At 40.6% G+C, this 17,672-nt stretch overlaps 1 protein-coding gene across 7 annotated transcripts in view; it reads right to left on the bottom strand.

The window, feature by feature from the left end:
• CPQ (carboxypeptidase Q) overlaps window positions 1–17,672 on the bottom strand; it is a 154,632-nt gene that overhangs the window by 40,488 nt on the left and 96,472 nt on the right. For all 7 annotated transcript variants that reach the window (XM_014965147.1, XM_014965145.1, XM_014965146.1 and 4 more), the window contains one exon: window positions 16,277–16,388. In XM_014965147.1, coding sequence (XP_014820633.1) covers window positions 16,277–16,388 — 112 coding nt within the window. The remainder of the gene's footprint in view (window positions 1–16,276; window positions 16,389–17,672) is intronic.

Below are 17,672 nucleotides of genomic sequence, written 5' to 3'. Positions count from 1 at the left end.
TAACTACCTTGATAGATTTCTGAGACATACGCTGCTGTCATCATGGTGGTCTGCAGTAAGTGATGCACCTCCACTTTCAGCAGATCCAAATAAAATTTTCATGAGAATTACCATTGCTTTGTCATGGTTACGTTATTATAATTAATTGAAAATGAGCTGCTGGACTTATATGAGAAATGTTTACTCATTTCAAGAACTGAGGGGCTCCGTAATTTTATTTTGCTTTTTATCAGAGAAATGAAAAGTAACAATCAGTACTTTGGAATCTGAAATACAATCGGCTGCTGAAATGTATGCACGGCTTTTTAAAACAAGGCAAATACAAGGGCATTTTCTATTTTGCTGTGGCTGCTCAGCAAGAAAGATAAGTTCTCAGATAAATTTTGAAAGCGTCTCTGCCATGGCAGAACTGAACAGACAGAAGTTGTTGCCCTTTGTTTATTCGATTGATTCTATTCATAAACTAATACATTTGAACATCAAACCTGACAGCACGGAAGAGCAAACAGATCAAGAATAGTGTTCTCTGTGCAGTGTAATGCTAATTACGTTCGAGAAAAATACAGCCCCTCAAACTATTTAAAAAAGAAAGAAAGAAAGAAAACCAAGTGAGAAGACTATCACAAATGATAAAGCATAAATTACCACACACACTTCTGTGCTGAGGAGAAATCATATCAGTATCACTGTCAAAACTTATTTCATTTCCTAGCTGAAATGGAAGAAGTTCACAAACAGACCTGACCTTCATTTTTTTTTTTCTCTCAACACAATGAAAATCAACTGAAGAGTTCTTGAAACTAGGCACTAGCAATCCTCATAACTGAAGGCAGAGGATACAAGGGATACTCAAAATCTGAAAAAAACACCTTGGATTTTCCAATATTTCATCATGAACAAAGTGCAAACAAGTGGTTTAAAGGTGTATTTTCTAAATGTTGATCTGCTGACTGTAAACAGAAAAGCCACCAAACTTCATTGTTTTAAAGACAACCCCCCCTCCCTGCACACATCCCAGTGGGTTCCCTGCTCTCCTCCTAAATCAGCCAGCTGGCCAATGAGGTAAAATTAAGATAATAAAATAGATATCAGGCTGAAGTTAGAAAGATTTTAGACCCGAAATAACCACAGATGTGTCAGCAGCTTGGTTAGAAGAGGCAGCTCTAAAGAAGAGAAGGTGCTGGGCATAAAGCATAGAGCAGCCGGTTCTGTAGCACGGTTCCAATGGCTCCATGGTTTAAGTGGAAAATAGAGGTGTGTTTGTCGTGTCACAAAAAACAAAGCACTGGGGTCCAGCCTCCAGCCATCACCACACCAAGGCTGTGAAAGCAGCTTTGGTAGGAGATGCTTAATACAGAGGAGCAGCATCTCCTGCCTCCTCCCAGGCAACAGTCAAGATGCTGCCGCTGCCCTAAGGTCAGGGGCATCAGGTTCAGGTCCAATGGGCTGATCTCTCCTGCTCTGCAGGAGCTTGAGAAAGTCTCAGCTCACTTGTGGGGAAGAAGTTTGAGATTCTTATGGCCCCCTCCTAGCCTGTCGCTGCATGTGTCCATTAAAGCTGGGGAAAGACAAAAGCCCTGCTGAGCTTCGGTCTTTCCAGTCCCAGAGGCGGGGTATCAGCTCTTCCAAACTCACAGTCACTTGTGTGTTCTACTGAAATTAAATGGGCAGGTTAAAAAAAATATTAAATATATATATAAGCTATGGAGGCAGTTATTTAAAATACAAAACAAGGTCTACAGAGGAAAATTTAATTTCCTCATTATCTTAATCTGAAAGCGATAAGTATTTATCTACCTGTTATTAAAAAGCACAGCTATTCTGACCAAAGAACATCGAACAAATCCAATATTCACAAGTAAAATTGCTAAGAATATTTTCAATGCATGTTTTTATTAAAAAATATGAAGTACTGTACTTATTACATTTTTTTTTTCATGAAGTTCAACTATTTTGGCTTGCTTCTTAGAAACTCCTTCCTCCTAAGCGAAGTACCACTTCTACAAAATCAGAAGTCTTGCAGATCACAGACCAAATACGTATTGAAAAGGCATCACAAAATAGCACTTGGACTGGAAAACTATGTTCTGTGACAGGTGTATCATGTAGAGGGGTAGGTAGAAAATTTTAAAAGGAAGGAAAACTGTTTCACAAATAAAATAGCACCTCTTTCTTTTTTATCTATATAAATGACATATTACATAGTCTAAAAAAAAAGAAGATATCAGAATAAAAACAAATTATAAAGGTACCCAGTCAATTTAAATAGATCATTTTGGCAAAGGCAGCCGGTTATAAAGGCACTCGTTGATGGATCAGTGCAGGAATCCTACTGTGTCCTCCTGGGTCACTGGGATCTGAGATTATGTACTCAAAGGAACATTTCAGAGCTCAGCACCTGCTCAAAACCACCAAAATCCCCATTTCCATCCTACTGCGGCATCATAATAAAGAAAATAGCATGGGTTTACAGGAGGATATGATTGAAAAGATGAGAGGTGGTACTCAAATAAATTGTTCTTTCTAAGCTCACATAATTAAATCCAAAACCAAAACAACTCTAGAGTATTCTCCAGCTACAGAATAATTTGCAAATTTCCAATGTTTTAGAAAAATGAAGTAGCTTTTTTTTTTTCCCCCTCTAGCTCACCCTTAACTGGGAAACACAATCACAGTTTACCACAAAAGTGCTCTTTACCAATCAACTTCTACATTCTTATGCTTTATCCCAAGCATAAAAAATACTATAGGGCACGTGGTCTCCTAAGTTAAAGGATGAAATAAAAACATCGATATGGTCGATCTATGACTAAGGAAACGCGTGCAGTGAGTAGACCAGGACACTTGCTGTGTTGTACTCCCTCTGAGCTGGAGTGGCTGTTAGCCCTTTCACTCTCCTTGGGTACTGCAAACTCTCCAGTCAGACTCAAATGCAGCTCTTAGTGACTCTATTTTCTGTTTCCTTTAAATCATCACAGAGTCACTTCAAGAGTCTCATCAGGTCTCATCAAGAGACACTTGCAGATATCAGCAACAAGCCTAGATTAGCCAAAATACTAAATGCTTGAGTAAAAAATTATTTGTAACCAAGTTTTATTAACTAATCAGTTTGACTTCAGCATTTTGCCAAAATCTTTTCTTTAATAACTTATGTAAAAGATAATTGTCAACAAATAACATGGACATGTTACACACATATGTATACATATGTATATATGCACACTTTATGTCCATTTTAAATCTAAAATGGATATTTTCTAGATGTGACAATGTTTACTAAATCCACACATATTCTTACACATGCAGGTGATCTCCCTGTGATAAGTTACTTACCAGGGTGGTATACAAGACTTGAATTTTATGTCCTACATATCTTGCTTATGCTTGATAGAATTGAGACATTCCCTCATAGTGTAACTGAAGTGTATGGTTTGGTACAAGCACAGACAAATTATGCTCGTCTGTCACATGCCATGTAAAAAAACAAACCTGGTTCACCCTCAAGATAGCATATAAGCCAGGAGGCAGAAGCTGAATTGTGTCTTTTTTTTTGCAAATCAAAATAGAGATCAGTAATTTAAATACTAAATTTCCTTCAGTAAATATTTTCCCACTTTATAAACATAAATCCTTACTGATGGGGAGGATTAAGTACAAAGATAAAGTATTTTCTAAGAAGACAGTGTATGATGGCTAATCAGATCTCTTCAAGAGAAGTCATCATGTTGTTGTCAGCTCTTGAAAAATATAAAAAGTATTCCACCTCTGTGAAAAAGCTTTTTTTCCCCTGCAAGCCAAGGCACTGGGATCACCCACAAGCAAAACAAATAGCTGCTCAGCTTACATGAAGCATATAAGCACACTGCAGATGGATGTGAGCAGATTAACAGCTAAAGAATTTTAACTTGCATTTATAGTGTGTTCAGTGGTAAAACACTATCTTCTTGGTTTTAATTTCTAAAGTCTATTTCTTTCTTCAGTCTGAAAGCTGTATTTATTTTCCACCCCTCCTGATTTTTAATAGCATTCGTAAGAGGTTGCACTAGCTGAAGAGAGGAGCAGCAGTGCAAAGATGGGGCTCATCTGTATCCAATAAAAGCGAAAATGATTGTAGCTCCCCACCGTGTGCTCTAGAACTGTGAAAACCATGATGTTTCTTAGAGCTTTGCCAGCTTCACCCTCTCAAGACCCTGCATAAATGCCCATCAAAGCCTTGAATTGAGCATCGAAGCAGAAGAAATTGCACTACTGGATCCCTTGCTCTCCAATACTGCCTAAGCCACTGATGTATTTGCTTCAGGAGCTGCTAGGGAAAAGTACATACAGATATATCATCCTCAAGTCTTGTCCACTGCTGCATTTAACATCATGAGCTGCACATTTCTGCATTATTACCTTGTAGCCTGGAATGTCTTTAAGAGGGTATTTATACAAAAAGTAGTAAGATACATGATGACACTGTTGACAATCATTAAATTCCTAATGCACTCCCTACCTTTTTCAGGTAGACATGGGGAATTTACTGTGAGACAGTAGTTGGGATATTTCTATCCTGCAAGTACTTCTCATAAAATGTCTGGAATTTCTAAAACCTCTGCCCCAGCATAAAATGAAAATAAAACCAGTAGCCCACTTTGTGCTAAAGAAGACGAGAATTCATCATCAAACAAAGTGGTGTGATCTGCTTCCATTTCAAGTATCAGCATAGTTTTCTGTCAACAAGAATGAAACAGTATACTAAATAAGATCTGTTAAGACCTTGATGTAGTATCAATAACGTGGAACACTTCCCTGTCTTCAGCTACGTTACAATAGTGAAATTCCACTTGTGAAATGTGCTTTGTATCAGCTACAATCACACAAGCAAGACCATGACCGTACCAAGCTGAAACTCAGTGCTTTTAACAGCAGCACATTATTTTCCACGTCCCATCCACTGCTTTTTGGAGCTGAACGTTTTAGCTGGACACCATTCATTTTCTCCCAGGCGTACCATGAAATATTGCTGCTCTCACTTAATACTTTGTGTCACAAATTTATCTTAGAAATGATGCCATGAATAATTCATAGAGGGCCCTGATAAACACCTAATACACCAGTCCCCCATGACTCGTTCACGCGATGGCATTCTGGTTTTAAAGGATTCCTTTGATGACAAGCTCCAGGTTTAGAGTTTGAAGTTGGAACACACGCAGCATCGACAAGCTTAAACACAGGACTACTATTCTTTTTAATGAGGCACTTACATTTTCCTTTATTACTAGCTTGTCCTCATTCTTTTTAAGTTATTGCAATGCCAGCTGAGTTTGTCCGAAAACACTGTCTTAGGAAACTGTGTCTTTGAGTTTCCTCCATGCTATGCCTCCTGCTTTCCCCAGCCTCTCTCCTGCTGTGTCTTCTTTATTGCTAAGTTTGAGCAATTCTGGTGCATATTTTAGGGTCAAATTAGCTGTATCAATAGTCATTCTTAATTGCTCTGTTTTGCATACATCACGCTAGCAGTCCCTTTATGCATCATTAAAATCCCCTCCAAACTAGCAATGCTCAGTTAATTTTTTTTAATCCAGCCAAATATTCAAAGGGTTTTTTCCATTTTCTTTTAGATTCAATCTGCTAAAGTGGAAACTGTTTCACTCATTAGCAGATTGGGAAACAGGAGATTTTCTGAAATTTCCAGAATCTCAGCAAATGCTTTATTTCCTAGTTTAATTAAACTGCTAGGCTTCACGGCAAGTTACATATTTTAGGTCTCATTGCATTCTCATTACACTGCTTATTTTTTATTTCAGTGATATTTTTAGTTATAACATTCCCTATTCCAGTCTAGACCTCAAATGAACTATCAAATAAGGTCACTTTCACCAATAACTTTTTAGACCCTTTCTCTTTCTTCGTAATAGACTGCACACAGTTTTGGTGTTGCAGCCTTCCTTCCATAGTATCTCCAGAGTAAGAGCCCACATTTTGCAGTTTCAGAGTCTGCTGAAGGCCCCAATAAACTAAGTATGCATAAATTCCTAACATTTGCTACCCAGTTATATTGCTTTTCTGACAGGGTTCTGATAGCTTTTGAAATAGAACACAGGAAAATTTCAATATCCCCAAGTATTTTAGAGAATATTACCCAATTGCTGTATTCTGCAGCATGGACAAGCCCCGTTTTAGAAGAAAAGCTCTTTCCTTTAGCATCATGTTTCTCTGGCTAATTTCAAAGAATACACATATAACAATAAACTACAGTAATAATGCAATTAATTGAGAATGTCCAAATTTTTTCCTCTGGAGACCAGTAAGTTTCTATTCTAAAACAACAGTATTTTGGCTTTCATTTTGTCATTAGAAATACAGTCCTCCATGATTCAGACAACTAATCTCACTATTTGTGCATGAAAGTGTCTGTCTAGTTAGACATTTATTTAAAAAGAAATATTTTTGCTCTGACTGAAAAGACACCATTTAACAGAGAAAATTTAAGGCTATCAAAGTTACAAGCTTCAAAAAGACAAAGAAAACCTTAAAACAACTCCAACTTTACAGCACAGAATCATTTAGGTTGGAAAAGACCCTTAAGATCATCGAGTCCAACTGTTATAATACTTAGAATCATCGAATCACACTTCTAGTATTACTTAAACCCTGACTATTATATATTGATATATTTTTAATTCACTGGTGGAGCCCAAATTAGACAAGGGAAACAGATCTTTGCTTGGAGAACTGCTTTTCTTTTCTTCTTAAAACAGTCTAATTCAATGCAATTTGATCAATCTCTCTCTCTTGATAGGGTTTCTTTTGGCAGCACTGAGGATGAGGTCCTTGGACAAGATAGAGATGGGAAGAGTGTAATCCTGTGAGTCTTGAAGGTCTTGAGTAGAGAATGAGGTTTCCTGGAGAAGAGAATCTCAGGAAGAAGAAGACAGAAAACAGGCAAGACAGGGGCTGGAAAGTGGGAAAAAAAAGCGGGGGCACGAGCTAAGCTGGGCACTGCAGTAATTGGGGTGTTTTTTTTCTGTTTTTAGGAAGGCTGATGAGTTTATGAGAGAATAAGAAGGGCAGATCTACAGAAGAGCGGAGGTGGGAAATGTCAGAGGTTTTAGGTAGCTTTATTTTAAGAAAGCCGTGGAATATCCGAGAGGAAGTGTCAAGGAAGGAGTTGTATATACAAGAACGGAGGGGAAAGCTGTGAATAATTTGCAAGTCGAGTAACTAAAAATAACACAGATTAAGCCTTTTGACTGGGGAGATGGGGGGAGAAGAGGGAAGCACAGCTCAGAGCCTGGTGCAATGGGCTGCAATCCAGTAAGGTGGCAAAGCTGCCAGGGAGAGGGTTTCTCTGGGGACCACCTCCTTGCCACCCAGCAGCACAGCTCAGGGAGAGCTCAGAGGAGAAGTGCTGACAAATGTGCACTTCTGCACATGGGGCTTTAACAAAGAATTGGTTACTGTAGGGTTGTGAAGTCAATACAGTCACGTCTACATGAAAAAAACCAGGAACCCCCCTACTTGCTGTTAAGAGCAAAGGAGCCCTCAGCAGAGCATCCCTCCACACCCTGCCCTGCTCTGATCCTGTTGCCATGTTCTCCAAGTCCCTCAAAAGGAAGAGGACACTGTCCACCTTTAAAATGCACCTTATTCCTCTTTAGGAAAACCTCCTTCCTTAAAGGTATTTGGAGATCTCATCAAACTGCGGAGCAGAAAATGCGGAGCCCCGTTCCCTCATTCTCTGAGATCATAAACATCAACCATCAAACAGGGTTTGGTCTTACTGAGTTGTGGCTCTGCCTTCTGCCTCTCCTGCCCTGCTCTTTGGATCAGAAAAACCCCAAGTCTGTTAGACTGTTTTCAGAGCTGAGGAGTCACAAAATGCACCAGCCACACTTGTCTCCCCATATTGAAAATATATACCTTTAAAAAAAAGACAGTAAGGACAAGATGTCCCTGACTTCATCTGGGAAGGAATTCAGAATTCCACCGTGTCAGCCATGTTACAGATTTAAAACAGAAATCACAACAGCCCCTGTGGCCAGGTTTTTAAGATTTTTCTAGATAAACAAAGCACACAGTTTATCTTGAATTTTCTGCGTAAATTAAAGCTTGCAGAGAAGCAGCAGTCCCCCGGACAAAAGGCAATGTGGGTATGGAGGGCTGTATGCCTAAATTTACTGCCAGATTAACAACTTCGTATGTTTGCAGTCACCCCTCTGCTACCCCAGCCCAGTACAGAAAATGAGGATTTAACTATTTGCCAAATATGCATTCAACCAAATGTTGAAATGAAGGAATACATGCAGCTGTAATGTAATAGCATACACAGATATTTCATACCAAGTAAGTTTAATAGATTTGTAAAAGGTGATTTTCAGAATAAAATATGCAACTTCGGGGAAGTGGAAAGAATGTCAGAATAAGAAGTTAGTATCTGGCATATTTAATTTAAAAAAAAAAAAGTCTACAGTAAAAGCAGTCATTTAATCAAGTTTCACAACATATCTCCTAGACAGCAAACAACTACGCCACCACATAGGAAATTCAGAAAAATATTTAACAAAATTTTTGGCAAGTAGGTTAAAATTGTGTCATACGACTTCAATTAAACTAGCAGAAAAGGAATGACTCCAGTGATATTTTTTTAATAAAACATATCTTTAGTCCTCATATATTAGCCAGCGATTTTGGACTCGAGAAATGTAACTTCATACAAAGACTACAGCGAACTTCATAAAAATCTGTCTTACGGTTTTCCAGTCACATTAGTCACGGGTATAATTCAGATGAGAGTTACAATTTCAATTTTAAATAAGTTTTAAGGGGAAAAGAACTGCCTAATCAAGTCCTTATGAGTTACATAAAATGTAACTCAGGTAGTACCTTAAAATTCTTACGTGCATTGTTTTAAAAACATTTCTGCATTTTTCTGTGCCTCTATACGACAAAACAGAGATTTGGTTCTACCAGATCCATGTCTACATCTATAGGAAAGTTTACTCTTGAAATTCCATTTCCACAGAACGCTGGCAAAGAGGGGGAATACGCACGGCACCTATCACCATACACTTCTCCCTTTCTCGTGTACGTATAGATCATCGTCTAGGAATGTAGGAAAGCTGTGTAAAAGGTGTGATGGCTGGGATCAGACTTTGTCAACAATCATCCTTCCTTCATCAGGCTGCCCCAGCAGCAATGGCATCGGGCATCCTGCCCTGGGTGCAGAAGAGGAAAATGTGCCCTGTTCATCTACTTGACTCCTGGTATTCGCTGGCTCTGGCAGCTCCCCATAGCAAATATTTTTTTACATGGAAGAACCAGGATTCCCAGAAGCATTTGGAGACATAATTTGAGCAGGAGACTTCCTGGTCTCATGTGGCACACAGACATGACTGAACATGAGCTCAGTGCATGAGACAACAGCAAAAGTGGGGAAACATTTACTCTCTGCCACAATCCATCACTATAGTGGTCTTTGGAGTAGAGCCTTTCCTGAAGTCCACACTGACTACTTCAAGACAAGCAGGAGTTCAGGCAGCAGTAACTGGCAATGCCTTACGCTGCCACAGTTCAAGCAGTTGAAGGGAAAGAGAATAAATCTGTGATTCTGCACATCCACAGCACAGCCGTTGGGCTTATTACGAAGACGAACCTCGCAAACACACAGACCAGGCAGTAGCTGGTGGACACGTGTGCACCTCTGGGCTTGGCAGGGCACCAAGGGTTGAGTAGTGGTGGAGAAAGCGAGACCCAAACACCGCCAGGGAAAGGCAGAAAACACATTTCTGAACAAGGAGAGAGAGCTTGTGGATAAATGCTGCTGAAATAAACCTGGGATGTGAACAAAGGACCTGTTGACTGTTTGATTCCTCCTGTGCTAGCAGAGATGACACTCTGAAAATAAACCAGACTGTTAGTGTCAAGTAGCAGACACCATCAGCTTCTCTTCTCATGAGGGAGAGAAAAAAAGAAAAGGCTCCAGCTGTTTTAATTAAAAAGAAACACAATAGTTACCATGCCTGAAGTTTTTCAGAAGAAAGCAGTGAAATTCATCCATCAAAATCAACTGCATCTCTGACTCCAGTGGGCTCTCTGCTGCAGTCAGGAGCATTAAAATAGTATGTTTGGAAAGCCAACACTGCCAAACGACCACCTTCTAAAGACCCTTCTCTGTTATTGTCGCTATTGAGTGCCCTCAAGCTCCCTTTAAGGATAGAAGTCGGGTGTTCCTAGCGCTGGAGCAGGAGGTGGCTTTGGCAGGGTGCTCCCTGGGATGGGAGCAGGACAAAGTACCTGTGGCATTGGATGGGAAATGCCCCTTGGCCAAGTGATGCAGGAACACGGCTGGACTGGGAGCAAAGAGGCAGCACTGGCTAAAGCTCTGAAATCATCGGATACATACTGCCTGCTTCTTGCTCAAATACATTGTACAAGCACTAGTCTTGAGCAAGACCAGCATGGAGGCAGCAGGAGGTTGCAAATAGTGGGAGAGGAACACAAATACCTTCTTCACAGAAACTGGCAACCAATATCCAGAGCAGGACCGAGTCCCACAGGCTGTCCGCCCAACCTGTATAGCCAACTAAAGGCAAAATATGGCACCGAAATAAATTTGGGGTAATTATATAGTGATTTTTTAGTTGCTTAACTAGTCTTTCACCTTGCCTGGAAAGGCAGCTTTTTTTGTAAATCACATGTGACACGAGGATAAGAAAACCTGTGTTTCAAATGACACCAGAGCACTAACCAGACTAACATGAAAACGCTGAGGTAAATGGAACTGGTCATCTCCAGAGACACCTTTTTTTGCACACAACCTAACACGTGAAATTGGAGAATTACAAATGCAACCTGACAACGCGTTGGGTTTGAGGTTTCTAGGATGTAATTAGCAACACTGCTGCTGTTGTGGAAAACTAGAAAACCCCAATTTGCTTAAGTGCTGCCTCTCCTACCGCTTCCAAATGCCCTCACACCACATCACAGCTCATGCAATACCCCATGGATTCCCTTGGTTTAAAGATGGGAACCCCTCAGCCCTTTTTCCCTAAAACACCCCTAGTGCCTTCCCATCACCTCTAAATTAATCTGAACAATGCTCTCACTACCGCCGTAGCAATATTTGCTACCTCTCACACACTGTGTGCAGGCAGATTAAAAAGAAAGAGGCTTTGATGCTTACACCAAAGCTACACGCTTGCTCATTAACCAGGCGTTCGTCATCACAGGGAAAGGATGAAAGCAGAGTTTCTCCCTGCCTCTCCTTCAGCTGGGACATAAATGCACTCACCCCTCTCTCCTCAATCACTCATTTGCAAAGAGCGTATCAGAACTTCATGTTCTAAATATTTCTATGCCTCTATCAAATTTTGTTAAAATTGATCAAAAAGGTTAAAAACCAGCAGAGGGCTGGGGAGGGTGGCAGCTGCCAGACACAGCTGCAGGCAAACTGCACATTGCACAAGGTTACTGCCTCGGACACCCCGCCTGCAGTTATGAAGGGCAATTTCTTAAGCACCAGAAATCCTCAGCTAATCACAGCAGCTCCGGCTCCGCTGAAGGAAAGGCAGTTTACCAGTTCAGACCAGCTCACAAACTGCCTCAGCCCCTCTAAAGATGTCTTTATTCCCTGAGAAAGGAATAAAGAGCAATAACTGGCTGAAACTTTCATCTTGCTTCACATAAGCAACAACAACAAAAAAAAGTGTTTCTGTGGCAACACTTCCAGTTCTTTGTTTTTTAAGCACATAAGCCACAAAGCAGTTTGCCACAGATCTTGCCGATCAGCGGCACATATAAGCTTCAAGAGTTCCAGGAAAAAGAAAGAAGTATCCTTTTTCTTTCCTTCGTGCTTCATTAAACTTCAGCATTAACCGGGAGAAAAGACCCCTTTGGATAACATTGGTCAATGCAGCCACTAGTTGGTGATTTTTTCTGAAATTAGCTACTAGCAAGTGAGCAATTGTAAGAGTAGAGTTGATAGGGAGAAGCTGATATGGACAAGGAAAGGAAAGCACACAAAGGAAAACACTTCTGTTCATTCCGGCCTGGAGATATCTACAGTCACTGCTGGTACCAACAGGAGCACAAGTCACTGCTGGCCTTGATTTGTAGGTTGCTGGAGGGGATGTTTTGAGAGTGAAGCTGCTGAAGGAGGAAGGAGGAAGGAGGAAGGAGGAAGGAGGAAGGAGGAAGGAGGAAGGAGGAAGGAAAATCAAGAACAGATTTAAGGAAGGAGGAAAAAGTACACCCCTCAAGGCACTATTGTAAAACTAAATACAGTGCCTTTAAAGAAGATATTGGAAACTCTTGTAATGTAATCAACCAAGTATCTGTGCAAATGTCTTTCCATTAGAGAACAGCTTCTAATAATGACAGCAAACACTTGCATCTAACAGCCATACGCACCCCCTCTAAGGGGCCTCTGCTTTTTGCCAATGATGACAGGTGGGTGTATTTGAGGAACAAAGGGAAGCCAGGGCCACCAGAGATCCCAGATAAGCAACTGCCCTAATGAGAGGGGAAGCAGCAGCACATGGAAAATCTCCTTATGGAAGAGGGTGCAAGTGATGCTTGTCTAAACAAAAGAGGAGAAGGGAAAGCGATAAAGCAAAAATTTAAGGATGTTCTGAGTGGAAAAAGGACGGAGGGTGAAGGAGAAAGCATCTGTACACAATTTCCCGTATAATATCTTCAGCTTCCCAGCATCTGGGAGCCTGGACAGAGTCCTCCATCTCTGAGAGCCACTAGAGGATGTCAACACATGAGATTCATAGAAGACACTGTCACAGTAACAAGAACAGCGTTAAGACAATGGGTATTGTCACTCAGACTCCCAAGTTTGGAGTTGCAAGGACCCACCAAGGTGAAAGCAGTTGAGAAGAGAGCCTGTCCATCACTGAAGTACTTCTACAACCCCTGAGTAGAAGGATTCTTGACCACCCACTGGACTTTAAGCAGGATTTTCCTTTGAGATAGTGCAGTGACAACAGAGCTCACACAGCCTCTACTCCTAACGAGGGAGTGTGTTTTCTGGCCCAACATGAGTTCTCCTCCCGGCCCCGTGGTTAAATTACATAGACATAGAAATATAGAATGGTTAGAGTCGGAAGGGACCTTAAAGATCATTGAATTCTAACCCCTCTGCCATGGGCAGGGACACCCAGCACCAAGTATTTGTATGCTGCAGGACAAACCCTTCTCAGACAGAACTGAAAACCTCACAGGGCTGTACAAGAACTGGCAAACATCTACAGCTGCAATTCTTTACCCAAGCAAATGGCAAAACATGTGAGGAAGGAGGAAGGAGGAAGGAGGAAGGAGGAAGGAGGAAGGAGGAGAGGAGGAGAGGAGGAGAGGAGGAGAGGAGGAGAGGAGGAGAGGAGAAGTTTTCTGCACAGGGTGACAGTGGAGAAGTCACGAAGACTCACCTTGCTGAAATGTAATCATCTAAATGTCAGCATTTGCTCTGAATTTGCTGCCTGTGTGTCTTCCCCAGAGAAGAAGGAGAGGGAGCGGCACCGCCAGCGTGTGCCCCTTCCTGTCACCCCAGTGGGGAAGATGGCAGGGAGGCATTACAGTTATTAAAAGCAAAGTATTCAGACAAACTTGAAATTTTCCACTTTTTAGCTCTTCTACTTTCCAGGTCTAACTGACCTGGAAAGCTCTAAACAATCCTCAAAAACTAGAGTAGTTCACAATCTGGCTCTACGTTTTTAGGTACTAGTGTTTTGAAATATATATATGGGATTTTACATGAATTAAATCTTTTTATTCCACTCTCTGGTAATATACTATGGAATTATTTCAGTTCAGTCTGGAATTCCTGTAGTTTCCTTTCTCTCAAAAAGAAAGAACATCCCTGTGAAGTCAAAAAGTGAAATGGAAAAAAAAAGCATCCTACCAAAAAGCTGAAGTGCTGAAGACTCTGTGTAAAACCACTTGAGACTGTGCTACTGTTATGTGTCCTTATAGGGAATGTGTAACTATTAAAGAGTCTGGAAAGCTACAAAAACATTGTACAGATCTGCCAGCTCAATTTAAAAATAAAAAAGCCAACAGTGAAGATTCAGGAAATATAAAGCCTAACACATTAAGTAACTGCTTTATTTCAAAATAAAAGCAAAATCTGTTAGAATTTTTTTCTCGAGGCAAGAAAATAAAGTGCACTGCTGAAAATAAAAGGTAACATGCTTAATATAAAATATAATTTAAACTGTAATTTTAATGATTTTTTAAAATTAATTCATATATTTGGCCCTAAGCCACTAGCTATTAAATGGCTTGGGAAGGGAGGGGGGGGGTATATTGAAAGTACAGAACAGCATTTAAACTATAATCATTCTTCAAGTAATACATGGAATTATCAAAATCTTAATTAACAGGCATAACTTGTGTCCACCAGCCACGTCCAAGGTCACAGTGATATCGTAATTCAGAATGCTTGCTTCAGCTTTAAGCTCGTATCTGCGTATCTGTACCACCAGGTATACCATACTCAAACACAGTTTTTATGGCTACACAATGCACCACGACTTGAAGACTCCCAGTAAACACTAAAAAAAATCTGCATGTGCATACAGACAAGCCAGTTTAGTTATCTTATCTCCATGCCAAATGTACTTGGTGGACTAGTCTGAGACTAAATTTATTGGGGTCCAAAAAAGGATATTAATCCAAGTCTCCACAGTTCAAAATATAACACTCACTGAAAATAAATAAAACTCACTAATACATTTCTCACACAACCTGCACAACCGTTATTTTGCTTTCCTTTTTGTCAGATTTTATGTGCATCATAAGATATAAAATCTGCATTAACCAATCTGCTAGGGAAGAGAGTTTGTGAAAGGCCCTATCCCGCATGGTTATCTACAGGTTAGACGTGACGAGCCAGAAGACCTCTAGTATAAGAGGAAGAGCTTAACACAACAGCTGGCCAGAACAGAGGGTACCAGCAAAGGCTCCGGCATTTCCCAGCTGAGAAAACAGCATTTCACCACAGGTCGTACAGCAAACACACAGGCTACCACCAGAGGAAATAAAATATTTGAACAAGCAGAGAGCTCTGCGTTTCAGTCATGCGTGAAGAGAAACCCAGTAAATAAGAATTATAAGAATTATACAATGCCACCATGAACTTGCCCTTAAGAGACACAAAACAGTGTATTCTCAATGGAATAGAATCAGCAAACACAGAAGAATAATTGGGGGGTTTTTCCTGAAGGTATAGGAAGCACAGACAATTTTCTAAGAATCAGAGAAGGAAGATTAAAGAACACTAAAAGAATGAGTAGGACTGAATTCTTCTGTAGAAAAATCCCCTTTAGTTTACTTTTAAAACACCAAAAATTAAAACAGATCCACTTTGTTTTTGGTCACAGACTTATATTCCAATCATTCCGAGGCTGGGAAAATGAGAGATAAGAGGTTGAATAATGCAAAATAAAGGAGCAGGAATTCACAGGGATGTCTGATGTTCACCACTGAAATGTGAGAGTGGCTAATCACATAACAGAGCTTGTCTACAAAGAGCTCTTCAAGAAACAGCGAGATTGTTCAAGTGCACAAATCCTTCTGCTCGGAAGCAGGGAAGGCTAGTTTTTTATTTAAACTCTGCCAGAGCTAAGAGCAGGAGCAGCAGCTGATTTTAGTTTTTAATGACTACGTGGTGCATTCCTCTTGACCACAGGTTGCAGTTCTGGAAAAAGGGAATGATAAGGAAAAATAGATTCCATCTGATGAAGAGGGAAAAGCATCCTGGAATATCAACTCGACAATCTAAGAAGTCTGTTTTGAGCTAGTTGTGAGGGGCATAGTGACAAATGCCCATATGGAAGTAAAACCAGCAAAAAAAACCCCTACAGATCAAGCAGTAAGACTGGAATTTACAGTTTGGAGACCAGAAATCAGACTAGGCTACAGCAGACTGGGAACAGCAGGACACCAGAGCAAACTGCCTGGGTGTCTGGAGAAGACAGGCAGATGACTGTGTGCAGGGAGTGCAAGCTCCCTCTTGCACATACACTGGCCCAATCTCATCTTGCTTTGTGGACCGATCTCCCACAAACACACCCATTGACTGATGTGTTGCTTTTGGATGACCCCTGTGATGAAAAGAGGAGTTTAACAGACAAATTTGCAAAATATTTATACTAAGTATGAATATTTGTGCTCAGAGGAATGGATAAAATAGAAAATCTGGTTTAGACAGCATACAAAATGTCCTGGAAATGTAATGCATCAAAAGTATTTTGATTTAATTTAAAATACTTTAAAAATAAATATTTACCCAGATCCTTAATGATTGATAATGCTTCCCATGATATAAATGCTCCACCACCGTCATCCATAGCTCCCTGCCCAACGTCCCAGCTGTCCAGATGTCCACTGACCAATACAATCTGGAAAAGCAATTATGAGAAAACATATCTACATGAAAACACCCAATCATAAAAGTCAGTTCAGCATTTAAGCATTTTAATGATTTTGTCATAAATTTGGCTTTTTAATTTAGAGCAGCAGAAAGGAAACATTTCAGATAAAACTCTCGTTCTCTAGTCCCTGAATACAAACCTGGGACGACCAAATGCATCTACTGCTTCAAACCACTGCATGAACCAAACTAGAAATGCCGTGAGGAATGTTTATATGAAAGGTTTTGTCTTTACGTTAACAAAGTGCATACTTCCCAGAAATACAGGACTACTACATTGCAGAATGGTGAAAATTTCTTTCATATTCTGGCTATTTAAGCCCTCAGGGATGAAATTTCATTAACCCTGGTTTTGGGTGCATAAGTAAGAAATATAAACTTAAACTGAAGTGCTCCCAGACACTGTTGGTTTATTATATAACTATGGTACTTGCCGCAGAGGACGTCTAATTTATTACTGGATCCCCTATGTGCTACAACAATGACAAGGCATTTTATAGTTCCATTAGTCATGGGGATATTTTAAATTAAAAACTACGTGGTAGCAAGTCCCAGATGGGTTTTCTGCAAAGAAAGTTTTGTGGTTACAGCAGAGTAGAGCCATATACGTTTCTCCACAGCCACCCACTTTCAGACCTGAACTCTTCAAATGTCGACAAGCAGCACCAGACCAACATAAGAAGTGAGACTGTTCCCTAACTGGACCCGAAGCTGAAGGGCTGATGGATCTGTGATTGCAATGGTGAGGTCAAGGAGGGACAAGAACTCTGAGCAGGCAGTGTGGTAAAACGATGCAATAGGTCAAAAACAAGAGCAAGGAGCCACCACAGTTCTCCAGGAGTCTTTGAAGAGCTGGTACCAGTAAAAAGTGCCCTTAGGATAGGGTGGAAGTGGAAGCATCCAACCTATGACAACTTAGCACTGAGCAAAAACTGAAGGAGAACCTGGAGCATCTGTCTGTGTCCTGCCCAGAACTGGCCACACATGAAGGGATGCTTCCAGCTCCCTGGTCGGTGGATGTCAAAGCTCTCAGAGTTCTGGGCTCTAGAATGAGGTGAAAAATACTTGTTCCTCCTCCCACCTTCTTCTCCCTAAGGGATGAGGCACTCCTTGGCATACCATCTCAGCTTTCATACATCGCAGGACAACTACTCTAGCACTGATAATGAGAACACAACGAGTTTTTCCTACTATCACCCCTGGAGGTAGAGAGTCTGTGCTATCAGGTATGCAGCTGACATTGCAAGGAACT

Source organism: Calidris pugnax, unplaced genomic scaffold, assembly GCF_001431845.1.
Source record: "Calidris pugnax isolate Ruff unplaced genomic scaffold, ASM143184v1 scaffold41, whole genome shotgun sequence".
Classification (NCBI taxonomy): domain Eukaryota; kingdom Metazoa; phylum Chordata; class Aves; order Charadriiformes; family Scolopacidae; genus Calidris; species Calidris pugnax.
Note: the sequence above shows the minus strand (reverse complement) of the source record. Positions and strands in the feature narration are given on the sequence as shown.